The sequence below is a fragment of the Podarcis gaigeae genome (genome assembly GCF_964106915.1).
Source record: "Podarcis gaigeae genome assembly, chromosome: Z".
NCBI lineage: Eukaryota > Metazoa > Chordata > Lepidosauria > Squamata > Lacertidae > Podarcis > Podarcis gaigeae.
Genome location: NC_139691.1, coordinates 15,302,298 through 15,323,020, shown reverse-complemented (window position 1 = coordinate 15,323,020; position 20,723 = coordinate 15,302,298). Strand labels below are relative to the sequence as shown.

Genomic DNA, 20,723 nt, shown 5'->3' with positions numbered 1-20,723 from the left:
GGGCGAATATGGCCACAACTTTATTGATTACAGGAAAGAAAGGTATTGGCTTTAGGCATTGGCCCCTAACCGACTATCCGGTCTAACCGGGAAGGGTTAAACACCAACAGGGGGAGCCACCCGAGATGCGTATCCCTAGGCGCTCCCCGAGGGGTTACCGCTCGGGGGCGCGCTTTAGGCCCTAGCCTCCGTAGGTTTCGGACGAGGCGTCGCCCCTCGGAGTCCTTTAACGAACTACCCTTCAAGCATTGGGGGAGGTGATGGCGTTCCTCCCCCCCAACCTCTTCTGCATGACAATACCCCCGGCCAATGCCTACCGCCAAAAACCGAATGAGTTGTGACGATTTGCTACGAGGTAGGCGAAAAAACCAAGTGGCTCCCTAAACCAGCCAATTAGCCAAACGGAAAAACTCCTACCAGGCCCCTTGCGGCGACCAGCCGAAGCCCGTAGCAAGGTCAGGGGCAAACCTAAAGGGCGGGTGGGTGGGAACCGCGTCGTCTCCGAAGGGAAAAGGGGCGAGCCAAGGGCTGCCCCGACCTTAAGTGGCCTTACCAAGGTCCGCCCCTGCCGCCAGCCGATTGGCTGGCGCCACAGGGGATGCTAATTGAGGGGAATCCTTGCCTCCCACGAGGCTGACGCCAGCCTCGCGGGAGCGGGTGTGGGCGGGGTCGTAATCCCGCAACCCCCCCCTCCTCCTGACGATCGGAAGGGGCATTGCGTGGCTATTCCCTCCCCCCCACAGGTGGAATAAATGAAGACAGCCGACACAGCAGAGTTTTGGTTAATGGGCGAATATGGCAAATTATAAGTGTGGGAGCAATTTAAAAGACTCTAGGTTAAAAGTCAAACCCGGCCAAAAACCTAGCTAGGTAAAAGGAAAAATTTACCGGAGACTCACACTGACCACGTGCTCAGTACGCACACATAAGATCCAAACCAGCAGCTCCCCGATTACCCCTTTTTAAACACACAGCAATGCAACTGGCAAAGGCGGAGAGTGACTGTTTTAAGCCGAAGAAGAGCAGCACCCACACACAGATCAACCGATTTAAAGCTGATCGATTTAAAGCAGCACACAGACACAACGTAATATACAGATATACAACCAGAGCAGAGCAGCACACAGACACAGTATAATTAATTTAAATCCAGAGAGGAGCAGCACGGCACGCACACACACACAGAGTGACTGCCTTGAGGTCGGAGAAGCGCAGCAACACACAGGGGATCTCTCGCTGTAAAGCAAAAGGCTCCAGAAACGGAAACGAAGCTAGGAACAGTCAGGTAAGAAAGAAAGAAAAGGAAAAAAAAGGGGGGGAATTAGGAGGCAAAATAAAGCAAGACTTCCCTTTCACAGAAATCTTCCTCAAGGTCCACAGGTCCACGTGGTCGCTGAAACCGCGTCGTCTCCGAAGGGAAAAGGGGCGAGCCAAGGGCTGCCCCGACCTTAAGTGGCCTTACCAAGGTCCGCCCCTGCCGCCAGCCGATTGGCTGGCGCCACAGGGGATGCTAATTGAGGGGAATCCTTGCCTCCCACGAGGCTGACGCCAGCCTCGCGGGAGCGGGTGTGGGCGGGGTCGTGATCCCGCAACCCCCCCTCCTCCTGATGATCGGAAGGGGCATTGGCTCGCACCTTGACATTACTCAGACCTCTGGAAAGGCCATAGTTCAGGGACAGAGCATCTGCCTCACATGTAGAGGGTCCTCAACATCTCCAGGTGTGGCTGAGAAAGACTCCCTGTCTGAAACCTTGATGAGGCACTGCCAGACAGTGTAGGCAGCACTGGGCTAGAGGGACCAAGGGTCTAACTCAGCATAAGCCACATTCCTCTGTTCCTGTTTAGGAAGTGCTATTGCTCAGTTGTCTGAGCATTCGCCTTGCATGAAGAAGGTCCCAGGCTCAATAACCAACATCTTCTGGGAGGGCTGACAAAATAGCACCCAGCAGGATTGAATTATCATCTTGTCAGCTGATGAGTGGAGACTTCTGCCCTACTCTCTGCAGGAGCCTGAGGAGGACTTAACCTCTTGCTTATCAGCTGAGAAGTTGGAGCTAAATCCTCCCACTTTAGATGCATGCACCAGTCGCTTGTAGGGAACTGGTAGGTGCAGGCAATATAGAACTGATCCTCGCCTTTCTGCCCATTTCCCAGTGATGCTGCCTGATGGACAGGTTGGCATGGTTTGAGCAAAATATCCTCATGGGCCAAAATGGACCCCTGGCGGGCCACGGTCACCCTTTGGGTTGGAGGTTCCCCTCCCCATTTTGTGTGAAGAGATGCCGTGTCTAAAACTAGTTGAGAGATAAAGAACCAAAAGCAGGAAGAGCCTCGAAATCACGCATCAACTATCAGCAGCATCTCAATAGCTGCCTGAGCAGGCACACTGTTTCCAAGCACATCCTCTTTCCTATTCTGGGCAAATGTGTCTGTTGAAATGATAGCCGTTTACTTCTACATTTACCTCTACGCCTTGTAAATTAGCACATGCACATTTTTAATGGAAACCTCTGCCCTCGTTGTTCTCACTTTTGCTGATGATCAAGTGGCTGTCCCAGGAGTGGGGGTGTCATATATTTGCAATTCCATACACACACATCCCAGCTTCCCATTTAATGCTACTCTCAGGACAGAAAAAAGGGCTTGCGGATTCCTGTAACGGCCACTCCATGCCATCACAAGCACAGTGCTTTGATCAGAAAAGAGTGTGGCTGGGTTTTTTAACTTTCTCTACCCCCCCCCCCCCCCGCCTTCTTTGCCTCGGCCTCGTTGTACTCCACTTATGCCCCTGCCTTCATCTGCATATCCATTTGCATATGTCAGTAATAATTTATCCAGCTACTTGTCAGTGTGGGGTCTGCCAGAGCAGCGTGTGTCAGTGGAAGATCACGACCCAGGGGCTGTTCAAACAGATTGCAATCGCTCACTCACAAGCCGGGGTTGGGAGCCTTTGCTTGCTAACTTCACTCCCTCCGGGCCCTTTGCCAAATCCTCCAAGAGAGGAGAGGAGGCCCAGATTTTCTTGGAAGACTGATCCCACCACCCACCTGTTCTTACACTTGCAGTGGTTTGAGTCAGTATGATACGTTCAACAAAACCAAGCGGTTTAAAGTCTTCACTTGAATTGTGGCCAGTTCAGCCTGGTGGTGGCAGTGTTTACATCAGGGATGGGGAATATCAGGCCTGGGGACCAAATGCTGTCCCTGAAGCCTTTCTACATGGCCCTTGGGCCTCTTCACAGGCCACACGCCTCACCAGCCCTCATTTGCACCCTCCTCAAGAATTATTTTGCCTTTCTGATCAGAGGTAGATTTAGGGGAGTGTGACTGGTTAAGTCACACTGGGTGCAGAGCCTCGGAGGTGCTGTTGGGACACCGCAGCTATGATTTACAATGAAGTACAAGAGGCAGAGGGGCATCAATTTTTGGTGTTGCAGAGGACACCACTGAAATTTGAGACCTCAAGATCTGCCACTGGTCTGACCATGCCTCCTGCATGCATGGATGGAAGATAGAGAGTGGTGCATGTGTGTAGAAACTAGGTAAAATTTACCTTTGTTGCTGTGCCTACTTATGCCTCTTATCCAGGCTACCACAGGCATGTGGCCCCCAGAATTGAAGAAGACCCCCACACACACACTGCTTGCCTACATCTTTGAACATTCACCTGCTTTTAATACTCCCCACATGCAGAAAGCTAGTACAGCCGTACCTTGGAAGTCGAATGGAATCCGTTCCAGAAGTCCCATTGACTTCCAAAACATTCGGAAACCAAAGTGCAGCTTCTAATTGGCTGCATGAAGCTCCTGCAGCCAATCAGAAGCCACGGAAGCCCCGTCAAACATTTGGGTTCCAAAGAATGTTCACAAACCAAAACACTCCAGCGTCTGATTACCAAGGCATTCGGGATCCAAGGTAAAACTGTATCGGATCATAGAAATAGCCCTGCTGGATCAGATAAAAATGGCATCTTGTTCACTAGCCTGTTTCTCATAGAGGCCAATGAGAGGTCACTGAGAAAGTCACAAAGAGGTCAGAATAGCCCTCTCCTGCTGTTCTTACCCAGAATGGATGTGGAGGGGGATTTTATTCAGTTTACATTTTGCAATAAATCTACCCGATTCGCTGTTTACCTAAGGGAGATATGAACGGAAATGATGTCATTCCCTGAAATTTGCACTATTTGAATTTTGCAATGCACTTCTCCCGCCAAGTGAGATGTATGGCAATGCATATGGTGCCAGTTAAGCATGCGTGAGAATGCATATATCTGTGAAAATAACAGAAAGATGTGCATAATGGAAAATTGCCTTGCAATCATTTGTATATTAGCATACAAAATGTGTAGATTCAAAAAAAAAATGTGCTAAAATACTGGTGAACTTTCATGAGGACTTTTTATTTTTAAAATTATGGGCCTTTTAAAATAAAACCTCTTAATGAACAGATACAATTTTTCTCCTCTTCAAACTTTTTCTAGAGAGACTGAGTAAAGGCCAGATCCCCAAAACATGGAAGACTTCAACTATAATAATATTCCCTAAACCATAGAAAGACCTTGAATGCGTTGACTCACATAGGCCTATTTCTTTGATAAATGCAAATGCTAAATTATTTACAAGTCTTTTAGCTCATAGATCATCTTTGATTTTGCCCAATTACGTTCATCTGGACCAAAAATAAAATGAAATAAATAAAAAATAAAAAATCCACAAACTTAATGTGGATAGGTGGAAAACCGAATTTAAGATGGGGAGAAAGAATGAGTAACTGCAACTACAGGTCCTCCCATCCCTATTCCTGGTATTCAGAGATGCACTGCACTGCTCTGATTTTATTTTGTTTTTATTTAGACCATTTATATATACCAGTTAACTACAATCATCCCTGAGCAGAGTATGAAAAATTCAACATAGTGAGAATTAATAAAAAAAATCAATTGAAATAATCAGTTAAAATTAAGATGCCTGCTGAAATAATACTAAAAAGGGAGGGGGCCTGTCTGACCTCAACTGGAAGGGAGTTCCATGAGACTGGGCCCACCATACTGAATGCATGGCTCCTGGAGGATATGAGTTGCACGTTCAAGCCATCAGGGACTGCTATCAGTGACTCCCATAAAGATCTCTATGCTCTGTACAGGATATAATAGTCTGGCAGTCTCTAATAACCATTGATAGCCATAACCTCTATGGCTCCATCTTTCAAAGCCATCCAAGTTGGCAAGGGTGCCAACTTGAATAAAATATTGGAGGGCCCAGGTAAGCCCCACCCCGCAGAATCAATCATATGACACGGTGCATGCACACCATTCAAATCGCAATGCCCACCCATTTTGGGAGGGGCCAGCCTCCTCAAATATTTTATTGGGGAGCTGAAGCCCCCTCGGCCCCTAGGGGTTGGCTCCCATGCAAGTTGGTGATTGGTCTTGTTATCTAATCCATAGTTTTGTCTGGGAAAGCCTTAGGCCTTCAAAGCCTTTCTGTGGGGCCCTCAGGTTTCTCTCCAGACCACATGGCCACATGCTCCAGACCACCTTCCTTTTTGTGTACTTGAATTTTGAAAATGCTTCTTGCTTCCCTGGATAGAGAGTAGGGTTTAGTGTGTATAGAACCTAGCCCACTGCACAGAGATGGCATTTGCATCCATTGCTCCACCCACATTTGCCTCTGGCCCCACCCACCACTAACATATGCCCCTCCTGCCCATGGAAGGTTGCTCCGAGGGGCATGCAGCCCTTGGGCTATAAAAGCTTCTGCATTCCTAAGCTATGCACTGTGTGAATAAATACTTCCCTTTGTCTGGGGGGCAGCATCACTCTAGTTGCCTTCACCCATGCCTGGTGTAGTGTTTAGTGTGCCGGACTAGGACTTGGGAGACCAGGGTTCAAATTTCCACTCGGCGATGAAGCTCACCGTGTGACGTTGGGCCAGTGACTCACTCCCAGCCTAACTTACTGCACTGGGTTGTTGTGGGGATTAAATGAAGACAAGGATCTGGGAGACTGGGGTTCAACACACACACACACACACACACACACACACACACACACTGCAGTTGGCTATGTAGCTCACTGGGTGTGATGTTGAGCAAGTTACTGCCTCACTCAGCTTACAACCTACCTCACAGGGTTGTTGTGGGGATTAAATTGTAGGGGAGATGAAACATGTGTGCCACCTTGAACTCCTTAGAGGAAAACGTGGGATATAAATGCAATAAACGAACAAACAAACCATTCATTCATCCTCCTGGACCACGCAGACGGATTTCTCTGCAATGGAAACCCTTCTCCTGCCCCCCACCCCACTGCCCACTTAATTGCTCTCTGTCCACCTTTCCTGCCCTCCGGGCCAAGCCTCTGTGACATTACACAGTCATTCAGTCACTAAAGGCTAGACAAATTGAATATTTTTTCGCATTCGGATGCAGAGTTCAGGCCCCAGTGCCCCAGAATAATGGCACATGCTATTAAGCCAACCGTTTGATTTACAGGATTTTCATGCCGCCGTTCCGATTTGGTTCTTATTTGGACGTCTCTTTGTGGGAAAATAGCCCTAATTTGTGCCTCCTGGGACCCTACGGGGCTTGCTTGTCTCCCCGCCAGTTCACTGACCTAACAGGAACAGGCGGGGGGAAGGTGCACTGGATTAGCAAAAGTTGCTGAACTGTAGTATATCTGCCAGTGCAGACACAGCAGCAATTGCTTAGCATCACATAACTCTTTGGGAATAGGAGAAAATTAGCATCCTGTCCACTCCGGCTAACAACCTCCAAGAAAGAAAGCAAAGCAGCTCTGTGTAACATATTTCTGTAACATACATTTAAAGCACTATTTTACCAGTCATGGCTTCTCCCCAAAGGATCCTGGGAGCTGTAGTCTGTTAAGGGTGTCGAGAGTTGTTAGAAGGCCCTATTCCCCTCAGAAGGTACAGTTCCCAGAGTGGTTTAAGAATCCTTCCCTTTTCCATGTTGATCTCTGGCCATTGTAGCTCCGTGAGAGGAAACAAGTCCTCCTAAGAACTCTCAGCACCCTAAATAAACTACAGCTCCCATAATTCTTTGGAGGAAGCCATAATTGCTTAAAGTCGTACAATAATGCTTTATTGCTTGCTTGCTTGCTTGCTTGCTTGCTTGTTCTTTTAATTTGTATACTGTCCTTCATCCAAATATCACAGGCCAGTTCACAACATAAAAATACAAAACAAGAACACACAATGCATAAGCACTTACATATAAAGTCCTTTGGCCAATTGAACAAGCTATGGGGTATTGTTTTTGTTTTTTATTATGGTATCATAGAATTGTAGAGTTGGAAGGCACCCCAGGGGTCATCCAGGCCAACCCCCTGTGATGCATGGATCTCAACTAAAGCATCCATGACAGATGACAGTATGCATTTGTGTGTTTTTATATAGTAAACCATCCTGTGATCTTCAAATGAAGAGCACTATAGAAATTTTAAAAATTAATGATAACAACTCATTAACCCCCTTCTACAAACACATTTAGACCATAGAATGTTTAATTAGTCAAAGCTGCCTAAAGATACATAATGAAAGCACTGGGCGCACCTCCCTTGAGAGGGTACTCCACAAGTGGGAAGCAACAGCAGAGAAAGCTCATTCACATTCTGCCATCCTCTGCAGCTATCACAGAGGAGATGCACAAAGAAGAGCCTCAGGTGATGATTGCAGGGTCTTGGTTCTTTGGCAAGGCAGCTACAGCAGTAACTCGCCTCTCCAAAAGGACATGGGAAAATGTGGTGCTAACATCCAGTGAAGGTCTACCAGGCTTACATGTTGAACATGCTGCAGTCTGGTAGTGAGTTTTGGACAACTTACACCTGCCAGGAGTGACACCTCAGCACCCTCTATATTTGCTGTGTCCGGAAGATTTTGGGCATCACATGGCAGGACAGAGTTTTAAATGAAGATGTGCTCTCCCAAGCCCACATTCTCAGCATGTTCGCACTCCTGTCGCAGCGACATCTACGTTGGGTTGGTCATGTCTACAGAATGGAAGATGGTGGGATCCCCAAGGACGTGCTCCACGGGGAACTGGATTCAGGCACCAGGCCTGTTAACAGACCAACTCTATGTTACAAAGATGTCTGTAAACGTGACATGAAGGTTGGCAACATCACCCCCTCCATTTGGGAATCCCTTGCAGATGACCGCAATGCCTGGAGGCAGACAGAGAGGTTCATACATCCATAGCCATAGCCAGAGGAGGAATGACCGCTGGGAAGATTGCAGAGAGAAGAAACATCATGGTGCATCTGCAGTAGCACAACCAGGCGCCTTCATCTGCCCCAGCTGCAACAAAACATGTGTCACCTGTATCAGTCTCTACAGCCGCAGCAGACACTGCAACCTCCCAACAGTTTGACTTCACTCCCAAAGGTCTATTCCACCATTGTCCTCTGAGACCGACAGATGCCAACAACTAGACTGGTTTATATGTGGAGATGCGGTCCTTGAGGTATTGTGATTCTCAGCTGTTTAAGGCTTCATAGGTCAAAACCAGCACTTCAAATTGGACCCAGAAACTAATTGCAGTCAGGCCAGGATTGCTGTAATATGCTCAAACCTGGATGATGAATTCTGCACCAACTAAAGTTTCCAGACTGTATTCAGAGTCATATAACACATTGGAGTAATCTAACCTACAAGTGACCAGACCAAAGATGACAGAAGTTAGGCAATCCTTGTCCATTTAGGGGCACAGCAGAAGCTGATGGAAGCTGATGGAAGGCACTCTGCACCACCATGGTGATCCAAGCCTCAAGTGACAGAAGTACCCCCAAGCTACATACCCGCTCGTTCAGAGGGACTGTAACCCCACCAAGAACAGGAAACCTTCCATCCATCCAGTGTAGCGAACCACCCACTAACAGTGCCTTATCTGGATTGAGCTTCAGATTGTTGGCAGCCCATTGCCAAGACAGGACCACAGTCCAGCACATCCACTGCCTCACTTGCAGTTGTAAAGTGATAGCACTGTATGTCATCAGCATATTGCTGACAATGTACTCCAAAGCTCCAAATGACCTCACTCACTGGTTTCATGTAGATGTTAAACAGCATATGGGATAAAATTTAACCTAGAGGAACCCCCACATTAAAGGCTCCATGGGACCAAAGAGCATTCCCCAAGCATCACCCTCTAACAGGTAGGACTGGAACTGCTGCAAATCAGTGCCACCCACCCACCCACCCACAGCTTGGGTAGTTGCTCCAGAAGGATGCTATGGTTGATGGCATTGAAAACTGCTAAGAGACGAAGAGAATTGATAGTGACACATTTCCCTTGTATCTCTCCTGACTTCATACTGGATGACCAAAGTGGTTTCTGTGCCAAAATCCGAATTGACGTGTATGTAGAAAATCAGTTTCCTCCAAGAGTGCCTGCATCTGGTCCATGACTACCCACTCAAGAGTTTTGCCCAAGAAAGGGAGATTGTCAGCTGGCTGGTAATTACTTAGATTTTCCTAATCCAGGGAGGGCTTCTTAAGGAGTGGTTTTAACCACTGCCTCCTTCAAGCAGGCAGAGACCTCTCTGTCTCACAAAGAGGCATTCATCACCTTCCTGGCTAGCTGTCTCCTCCTGTTTTATCAGCCAAGAGCGGCAAGGGTCCATTGTACATGTGGTTATCTTGACTGATCCAAGTACCTTACCCACATCCTCAAACCTTACCACCTGAAACTCATCCAATTTAACAGGACTAGACAATGTTCTGGACACCCCTTGAGAGTCATTTGCTGTAACATTGGAATCATGCTCCCAGTGGATACAAGAACCTTTATAGAACATAGCAACTCCCCTTCTTGAACCCTCAAGTTTGCCCTGATGCTGTACTGAGTACCCAGGTGGGCACTGCTGGCTGAGACCAACTCCACGCTGCTCATTCATTCAAGTCTCAGTGATACAGACCAAATCAGCCTCCTCATCCACAATTGGGTCATGGATGAGGGACGTGGAATCGTCCACTCTATCAACTTTTCCAGAACAATCCTAGTCATCAGAATTTGACACCCACTGCAGGATCTGATACTAACTCACATCTGCATTCTTCTTCAAAACAAACAATGGAGGTTTAACAGAGAGAGAGAGAGAGAGAGAGAGAGAGAGAGAGAGAGAATGAATGTATTTTACATTTCCTCAATTTCTCAGAAGGAGGGGTGTGATATTTTAGAACTCAGTCAACAAGCAGAGCTCACACCATCCTCCTGGGCCTGGCATGTCAGGAAATTAAAAGTCTGGGGGTTTTTTGTTTTAAAATGTGTTGGAGTTGCTACACCGTGGGTCAGTATGGGTTGTCTTGCTTACTGTTGGAATTTTGCATTTTCTTTTCTTTCTACATGATGGAACAGTTTCAGAAGGGGACTCATTGACAAGCCATCTCATATAAAAGGTTCGTAAGGGGAGTTTGTGGATATTGAGGAAGCACATGAGGCAGTCAATATGTCGTGTTTGCAGGGGCAGGCCTCTTGTTTCAGGGAATGAGGAACCTGTTTCAGCCCAAGGGCGGCATTACCTTCGGGGCAACCTTGCAGGGGCCACATTAGTCATCAATAGCATCATCCTTCATTAATTTGTATAATCTTCTCTTAAAGCCATCCAAACCTGGTGACCATCACTATCTACTGAGGGAGTGAATTCCATAGTATAAGTGTGAACAACTATTGCCTTTCTTCCAACCCAGAAACTTCCAACGCTCAAGTTCTGGCATTATTCACTATTATTTATCTCATAAAATTTAGACAAAAAAAGCAGATTAAATTCACATCAGCTTTCTAAACATCGGAGTCAGTGCGCCATAATGGTTGGCATGTTGGACTAGGACTTGGAATAGCAGGGTTCAAATCCCCATTCACCTTGGGGCAAGTCACTGTGTCTTAGCCTAGCCTACCTCACAGGGTTATTGTGGGGATTAAATGAGGAGGTGCGAACCATGTATGCCACCGTGAACTCATTGGGGGAAGTGGTGGGATATAAATGCAATAGATTATAATAGGCTTGCCTAAACAAAAATGCTTCTATCAGGTGCCATAAAGGGTACAGTTATGAGAGAGGGACTGACCAACGGTGGCCCTCTGATCAAGTGTACTTTTCCTGAGTTTGGTTCTGTTGCAGACAGAGATAACATCAGCTTTCTCAAATATATATATTTTTAAATACCTGCTACCACGCTCTCTGCCACTTGTCACAGCATTTGTTGACAACCCTATTGAAGGTGGCTCTTGGCGTGATGGAGACCGATCTTTCACTCCCAGACAGTTTATGAAAAGGAGGGGGGTTTGAAGGGACGGGGGGGCGGGGTAGAGAAGGCTGAGAACACATCAATACCAAGGATTTTTTTAAAAGGACCTCCGCAGCCACCATCAGCTGATGAGGCTCCTCACCTGAGCCCCCCAGCGCACCGCCTCCAATTAAATCAAAATGGTCTGTTTTTAATGGTCTTTTACACTGACAAGTGGGCGATCATTCTGGGCCACGCTAGCTGTCAGGCATCCGAAGCAAAATCTCCGTTGATAATGCCCAATGGTTCCAATTAGGAACCGAGGCCGCGCCTGGCGCGCTAACGATCCCCCAGCTTCCCCCTAGGCCCCTTCGGCGCTGGCTGTTGCACGGTACCTCCGCCTCCTCCGCCACAAATTACTGACACAAAACGGAGGCGCCCCGGCGTCTCCTCACCACGCCAGGCCCAGGCTTGTAGGGCTTAATGAGGCGATGGAAGTTTTTTTTTTCCTCCCGCCTTTCCCGCTAAAATCTTTTCTTGTTTGACAGCTGCTCGAGTGTTGACCTTATAAAAGATTTAGTGTTTCTCATTATTTTCTGCCAAGCCTCGCAAGTGATGGCTTTTGCGGATATCATTTGCATCCGTGTGTGTGTATATACAGAGAGATGTGGTATAGGGTGTGTACCTGAGCACATCTGTGTGTTTCCGGGTTCCAGGGGCGACACTGTTGTTCCCTTCTCTGATAAAGGCCTCGTGTCTTTAAACTCCCCCAGGCCACAAAAATAAGAGATGGGTTTGCCAGGGAAGAAACTCAAATTAGTAGGTGCTTTAACAACAACAGCAACAAAACACTCACAACAAGTGCCAGCCCTATGAGGCCAGAGGCAGAGGGCCTCAAGCACTCCGGAGCAATGTATGCATTCAGGAGGAATGCTCATGGTATGCAGGAGGCAGGGAGTTGTGCATTCCCCGCCACATCAAAAACTCACCGCCCTGGGAAAGCTAGCACGTCACCAAGTCAGGATCTAGCTTGGCTTATCTTCACAATCTGCTACTTTTTCTGTGGATAAGAGAGGTATGTTTTGTTTTGTTTTGTTTTGTTTTTTGTTTTGTTTTGTTTTGTTTTGTTTTGTGGGATGAGGGGCACATCACCATTTCAGTGTTTTCTGTCTGGCTGTGCATCTTCCTCGCGCATTGAGACATCAGAAGGGAATTTGGCACAAAATATTCAGAGCACACCATTCCCAGCTCTCCTGGCTTGGCATGGTCTAGGGAGGGCCAAATCGCACCACTTGCATGTGTGTTTGCCCTTAAGCCTGTCGTAACTGTGATTCCTGGTGCATACTTAAGATCACATTTGCACTTCAGGCTGAGGGGGGCAAGTCAGGTCAATCTGTATAGGAATGATCCAATATAAAAATTCGCAAACCTACCTACAAGAGCGGTTTTCCTAGATTTTGGCATTCCTGTTCCCGGTAAAACGAAAACAAAACACTGCTCCTGGTTTTTGTTTAGGGGGAGATTTTGTTTTCATTCTTACTATGCAGTAGCAGAGTTTATGTATTTATTTAATTTACAGGCGGTGACCATTCTGTGTGTGTCTGTTTGACACGTGACCACTGATGCTCGCATTGTTTTTGGCCCCGGAAGAGGGCAGGGGTGGAATGGACTTACGCACGACTGCTGACATGCACAATGAACCAGAACACAACTCCCGCACAAGGAGGGAGTTGCCTGTATTTATTGCATTTATGTCCCACCATTCCACCATGGATCTCAAGGTGATGCATGGTTCTCCCCCTCCTCATTTAATCCCCGCAGCAACCCTGTGAGGTAGATTAGGCTGAGAAACAGTGACTGGCCCAGGATCACCCAGTGAGCTACATGGCCGAGTGGGGATTTGAACCCTGTTCTCCTGGGTCCTAGACCAATATTCAAACTACTAGACCACACTGGCTTCTTAAGTGACTCCCACCCCACCCTGGTGTACAGGTGTTAAACCTCTGATAGGGGTGGGTAAGTGGAGAAGCAGGGGTGTAGGAAGGGGGGCAGTGGGGGCGGTCTGCCCAGGTGTCATCTATGAGGGGGGTGACAAAAAGGCACACTGCAGGGGGCTCGCCCCGCTGACCCCGTGCGTAGCAGCTCCCCCCCCCCCGGTGCACGGCATGGCCCCCACTCTGAGCGCCCATGCAACTAACTCCTCCACTGAGGAGAAGCAGTTGTACTTTGACTCAGTTACATACTAGAATGCCTGATTTTGGGGAGAAGGGGTTGCACCCAAATCATAGTTAATGTTATACACATTATTCACACACACACACGTTTATTTTCATAATGTACTTGATGAGATTATTTGATTTGGTCTTGAACCATAGAATCAGGTATTGGTGGGGACTCAAAGAGATTCTAGTCCAACCTTTGAAATGCGTATGAGAGTAGTTAAAATCCTGCAGAACTTTCATCAGAAATTGAAAGCTCTCCATGTTAGGCACCCTCAAATGTCCTTGTTCCAAAGCCAGCAACAAGTTTAGACTTCCTGAAAAATAAAACCACGAATATTGACTGACAGAGTCTTATCCAAACCTGGGATGTGCTTGTTTTATCATTTTAAAGCATTATTTTGCTACAACTGTTTATTTTTTTTTTAAGTACAGGGGTGGCTTAGGGATGTGTTTCATGCTCCTGGTACTTTGTTCTGGCCCTAACACCAGGGGTGCCCATGGAATCTAATCTGTTTGTATTCTAATACAAACTGACCTCTTAGAGTCCCAGCCTTACTGGGATCCACAGGACTCCAGGGAACTGGGAACTCTGACGGGCAGCCAATCCTAGCTGGGAACTTCCTACACAACCAGCCTGAGTACAACCTCCACTGCAAAGGAAAGTGGACTACCTAATATCATGGCAGCCGTCAATGTCATTAACAGGTGATTGACTCTGCCCACCTATGGTCAGTGATCTGGGTGAATTTAACATCCATGCAGAGGCTGTTGCTAGACCAGCTCAGGACTTCACAGTCTTCGTGGCAACCATTACACTGTCACAGATTGTCATCTATCTAAAACACTGTGCCGGGCATGATTTAATCTCTGCTCAGAGTGATGGGAGGGTTTGGCTTGAGGGTACAGGATGCTGGTGTCACACTGCTATGGTCTGAGCACCATCTGGCAAAATTTGCATTGGTGGTGGCAATCACACCCCTTGTTTGGAAGGTCCATCTCCCAGGAGACTGATGGAACCTGATGGATTCCTGAATGTTCTGTGGGATTTTCCAGTGGTGAAAGCCAACAATCACAGTGAAGCCATGGTCAGAATGATGACAACAATTAATTTATATATCACTTACATGCCAAAAAGGCTTCGAAGAGGTTTAAAAGTGTAAAACCACTGGTAAAAATAAATCTGCAGGTAATTAAAATATACAAGAAAAAAATTCTGTCAGAATATTTAAAACCTCAAAAATTAAAGTTTACAGAACAACAAACCTTTAAACAGCATAGCAAGACAATGCAACAATTGAAAGTATTCAGTGAGGAGGTTCAGGTCAAGTTGGAGGTCAGGGAAACAGTTGTCTAAACAGGCATGACTTCAATAGCCAGGGGAATGCCAGTGCTGATGGGGCTCTCCCATTTCTGCAGGGTAGGCATTGCACAACAATGGTGCTATCAGTGAAAAAAGCCCACCTCCACATTCCTGTGTTAAGAAGAGACGGGTGGTTTACACCATTGGCCCTGTGTCCACTATCAAAGCAGCCAGAGCTGTGGATTTCAGGATCCCACCAACACATTTGGCAGGGTTTTCGTGTGTGTGTCACAGCTGGGGAGAGAAGGGTTACAGAGTAAATGTCATTTTATTTTCCAATACAGAGTTTAGAAGCAGAACAAGGGGTGATTAGGGTCTGACAGTTTTAATGCACAATCCTGTCGCTTTCTGCTGTCAGATACAGACCTCTAACCTCAAGTTCCCTTGCTGTGGCTTTAACGACTGACCTGGGATTAATCCATACTTTTCAAGTGCCCCTAATAATGAGAGAAACTCTCATTTTTTTTTTCAGAGAAATAAATAAATGGCATTATTCCTCTCTGGTGCTGAGACTAGGAATGTTCGTGCCCAGGCAGGCATTTTGCTCCCAAGAAACAAACCAGATCATACAAATTCAAAGAAAAAACTGTCTCTGAGAAATCTCAAACAAGAGTATAATGTGGGAAATACAACTGGACTGATTTGGAGATTACGGTATTTGGCAGACTCAGGAGCCAGAGAGTATCTACTACTGAAAGGCTCACAAATGCTCACATAAACCTAACCTTTTCAGACCTTATTGTATCAAAACAACAATAGGACTGCTATCTGGTGCTTTCTAATCAGCATGATCTGGCCAGAGTAAAAGAGTTTCCACTTTCTCCCACCACTGCCTCTACAGCAGAGTTTCATGGCTGGATATGATTCACTGTGTTAGTCTGTATTAGAGGCATTCCACCAGGCCAGCTGCTCATACTAAGCCTGACGGTTGCCTTTTTCATCTATTGCCTTGGAAGCATTTCTCCACATCCACCTCCCTGCCAATTTCTACAAGGGCCACCCTGATAACTCGTAGACATCCAGCGAGGTTGGACAGATAAAAGGAAGTACTGCTTCACGCAGCACATTTTTAAACTATGGAACTCACACCCACAAGAGGCAGTGATGGCTACCAACCTACACGACTTTAAAAGAGGATTAGACAAGTTCATGGAGGAGAAGGTTTTTGATGGACACTAGCCATGATTGCTATGGTCAGGGGCAGTAATGCTTCTGAGTACTGTTTGCTGGAAATCACAGGAGGGGAGAGTGCTCTTGTGCTTGGGTTCTGGTTGAGGGTTTCAAACTGAGTCATCTTGTTGGCCACTGTGAGAACAGGATGCTGGACTAGATGGGCCATTGGACTGATCCAGCAGAGCTCTCTTGATGTTCTCATGAGACAAAGGGGGAGGAAGCTGATAGACAAGGGCCACTCCTGGACTAGATGTAAGAAGGCAGGTAGATGAGGACCAGCTGGAGGAGGATGGAGGGGAATGGCTGCACCTGTCATTGGCTCTGACTCCACCTACAGTTGGTCTCCCTACCTTCTTCCCCGCGACTCCCAATTACCCACAACTACTACCTGACTCCTCATATCCAGCATGCGCTGGGTGTGATTCCTGGCAAAAAGGAGCCCAGGTCGGATCAGGGACTCATACAGAGATGCAACAGAGACTTCCCTCTGCGAATGACGCCTTGGGCTTACATTATTCTAATTATTAAGGCTCTAATTATTAATTATTAATTATTAAGGCCTTTTTTTTAGCATACACAGCAGACAGTTTGGGAATTCGTATTCTGAAAATGACATTGATGCAGAACCTAACAGTGTCTATCTGCTTAGTTCGAAGGGAGCCAAGGGAGATCCACCACCCTCACCCTCAAAAAAAAAGAAAAAGAAAGAAAGCCTGATTATACAGGAGTCTAATTATGGATTTAGATATCTAACTTGGAAAATGCCAAGTGATCTGCTCTAATGAGATTTGAGGACTTAATACCTGAATGTCCACAATTATCTTTGTAGCTGGAGGTTCGTCTGCCAATCAGAAAATTAGCCTTTGGTATCGGAGTACTTCATTAAGCCTTGTTGATGATGGTAGGATAAGGTTCCCAAAATGGACCCGAGACAAAGGACTTAATCAACCATTCCCAGAGGGTGGGAAGCCTCATGGGCAGATTGGATAGCTAGAGGCAGGGAAACACCATTGAAAACAGGCAAGGATAGGTCGGCCTCTTAATTCTCCTGGACCTCTCCTAGGGAACTGCCTCAGACCAGGTTGAAAGTTGGTGCATCTAGACCAGTGCTTTCTACTCTGTCTAGCAGCTACCTTCAAGGGACACTGGCAAAAACTATTCTGTTCCATTACCTGCTCCCCATTCTGCCTGACTTAGGAGTGGGGAACATTTTTTAGCCAGAGGGCCATAATCCCCTCTGGGCAAGCTTCCAGGGTCCACGTGCAGGTAGTGGGTGGGCCCAGAGGCAAAAGTGGGTGGAGCAACAAATGTAAATGTTACCTGGCAGCAGTTGTTTTATTATTATTATTATTATTATTATTATTATTATTATTATTATTATTATTACTTTCCCCATACAATCAACTCAAAGCAGCTTTCATTAAGCTCCCACTCACACCCCATCCATTGCTCCACCCACTTTTGCTTCTGGCCCCACCCACCACTGTGATGTGGCCCCTTAAAGCATGCTTGAAAGGGAATGTGGCCCTCAGACTGGAAAAGGTTTGCCACCTTGTGCTGTAACAAAGAAGTTGGTAGATACACATCGAAAACCCACCTGAAAAGTTACACAAATATCCTCTTGTCTTCCATGGCTCATTTATGGCCTCTGTCTCCAAGTAGGAAGTCTTAGTCCTGCCTTTTTTGTGAATATGGAGGTGCTTTAGATTTTAGCTTTAACTCTGTTTTATGTTGGTTTTAATAAATGTTTGTAAGTCGCTTTGAGTTCTTTTGTGTAAGAAAAGAGACTAATAAGTAATAATAATAATAATAATAATAAGCATAATAATATCATGGCAGCTCGAATAGTAATTGCAACTCAGTGGCAAACAGCCCCAAATCTTACATGGGACACTTGGTACCATTCATATTGGAATACAACTTATAATGGGAAAAAATTATGCATAATCTGATATTTTGACAGGGACTAGAACCTATCTATATGATTTGGCATTCCTTTATTGCATATACAGTGGAAACATCATTTCAAGACAACCTTCAGCAGCAGCCTGGCAAATCTGCAAAATAATAATAATAATAATAATAATAATAATAATAATAATAATAATAATAATAATTCTTTATATGAAGGCAACTTTTATCCTTGATTTCTTCATTGATGGCTTGGACTTTGTCATTCAACCCATATGCAAGTGTACTTATTCTCAAGACCGGCCTACCCACCGGGTGGGGTAAGGAAACCACCTAAGGTAGCAAAAGGCCAAGAGGCAGCAGCCCCATGGGGATCTTGCCCACCCCACCACTGGCAGCAGCAGCAGCAGCACTGGCTTCTGGTGAAATCTTGCATGCTCTCAGTGGAAGCTACTGCCGCCACTTCACAGGCAAGTGGCACACAACCCAGTTAAGCGAGGCAGCAGCAAGGTAGCTACATTACCATTTCGCCTCAGGCGATGAAACAGAACATGCGTCCTTTACTTATTCTATGTGCTTAGTTTATAGTTTTGTTTTTCATCTTTTAATGTCCATCATTATAATTGTTTTTTCTGTTTCATGCACATTATAAAATTAAATTTTAAAAATCATTGCAGCAACAACGATAATTTGACCAATGTCCATCTCATCTCCCTCCAGATATGTCCACACCTCTCCACCTTCCAAGACAAGGAATCGTACCAGAGGGCTCTGAAGGCCTTCCAGTCAGAAATCCCTGTGAGGCTTGGGCCCCTGGCGCAGGGCCTTTACACCACCACTGCCTGCTAAGGATCATCCAGAGGAAAAAAACAGAGAATAAAAGCTCCAGCTTCTGCACAGCCTGGGCATCCTACTATAATCTTCCATTGCATGTTTCAGATTTCAGGTCTATGTTTGTATTTGTGAAGTTGATTAAGCTCATAATTGACTAAGCACCTTCTGTCTCTACATTAAACATTTATTCAGTTCATTCATTTGTCAGTTCATTCACTGGAAGCATTTTTTATTTTTATTTTTTTTTTAAAAAAAACCCTCTGCTGTTGACCCAAAAAATGGTACTGTACCAGTAGCTTGCATAAGGTCAGGAATGAACACAGCAGTCTCTGCCCCAAGCCCCTTACAAATCTAATAGCCCAGAGTTCATACTGCAAATACATTCTGACACTTTTAATGTTTCAGTTTCTTGTTTTTTTTCTGTAAGCTGCTTAGAGGTTCTGTTTGCAATCAAGCAGTGTATAATTTTTGTGAAATAAAAGAAGAAGATAATGAAACAACACTATGTCATCCGCAGCTTTTAAAGAAGTGTGCTTAACATGACCATCCCCCCCCCCCCGAAAAAGGGTTTATTGGTTTTTCAAAAAGGCAGCATGTGAGTAAAATAAACAATACATGAAACAAAAAAAAGCACGTATAGTGGAGCACTTATGCCAGTTGTAGAAATAAAGGTGTGGTTCAGTTATGTGTATTACAATAAAGAAGGTTCTTTGGAGGAAGCTGCCTTCAGAGTGCCCCGTACCATAAGAGACGGGGTAAAGTCACATGGAGACCAAGTACCCTCTCCATCACAAAGACAATGATCTGCGTACAGAATTCGCTCCCACCAGAGGCAGTGATGGCCACTAACCTCAACAGCTTTAAAATAGGATTAGACAAATTCATGGAGGAGAAGGCTATCAATAGCTGCTAGCCACGATGGTAACTAACTATGCTCTTCTTCCACAGCTGGAAACCACAGGGTGGGAGAGGTCTCTTGCTTGCAGGTTTCTGCTTTGCCACTGTGAGAACAGGATGCTGCACTACATGGCCTGATCCAGCAGGCTCTTACAGCTGTATCAATCAAACATGGGGGATAATGTGAGGATAAGACTGATAAAATGATCGGGCTGTAACACAGTTGATAATGTGTTCTGCCAGGGGGCTATATAATTCACTATTTTTATTAATAAAACTCGCAAGGGGGAATCATGCAAACATCAAAATAGTGTCCCCTAAGCACCCTGCAATGTGTTCAGTTACTGCAACACCCCACACGCTTCCAAGCCATCTATCATGAGAGGGGTTGGATAGAGACTATGACTGCTTTATTTTTTTGTTTCCTGCTTGGCAGGGGGTTGGACTCGATGGCCCTTGTGGTCTCTTCCAACTCTATGATTCTATGATTTCTGAAGCAGCACCAACAGCAACGAGATCTTTATCTAAAATGGGGTTAGGAACCTCGGACCTGGGGGCCAGAGTCAGCCCCCCTCTCTCTGGCCCTCAGAACTCTCCCTAGGTCATGCCCTGATAGTGTTTGGAGTTTATATGTATTAGAGGACACTTTGCTTAGCAATAGATCCACCTGGAGCACACCTTACCCTGACTGCCATCACACTGAGTCACACCTGAGTATGAAAGTAAAAAATTTAAGTTTATTGTAGGAAACGCACACTTGGTAGAAAAAGATGCCCAGTTCTATCTAGCTAAGCTGGAGTGCTTGCTCTTTCATCTCTGCAGGGGAGAGAGGCCTAAGAATGGGGTCTCCTCTCCCAAGGTGGAGAGAGCCAGAGGAGGGCAGGTGTGGGGTGAGGAGGAAGAGAAAGTCAAAAGAAATGGGGTGATGGAAGGTGGAGAGGGGTAAGTCCTCTATAGTTTGGAAGGCGTTTGACAATAGTGTTCTGTTCCTTCTCTGACAGTTCTCTGGATAGGGTGGGAGAGGGATAGAGAAGAGAGAGAAAGGGCTGACAGAAAGAGAAAGAGGTAGCTGAGAGAGAGAAAA

The 20,723-nt window shown here is 46.0% G+C and overlaps 1 protein-coding gene across 1 annotated transcript in view; it reads left to right on the top strand.

Annotated features, from left to right (window-relative positions):
* The window catches only part of CFAP77 (cilia and flagella associated protein 77), a 94,050-nt gene extending 75,114 nt beyond the window's left edge, over positions 1–18,936 (top strand). The window contains exon 6 of the mRNA XM_083721433.1: positions 18,629–18,936. Within this exon, the coding sequence (XP_083577559.1) occupies positions 18,629–18,757 (129 nt within the window). The 3' untranslated portion in view covers positions 18,758–18,936. The remainder of the gene's footprint in view (positions 1–18,628) is intronic.
* The last annotated feature ends 1,787 nt before the right edge of the window (positions 18,937–20,723 follow it).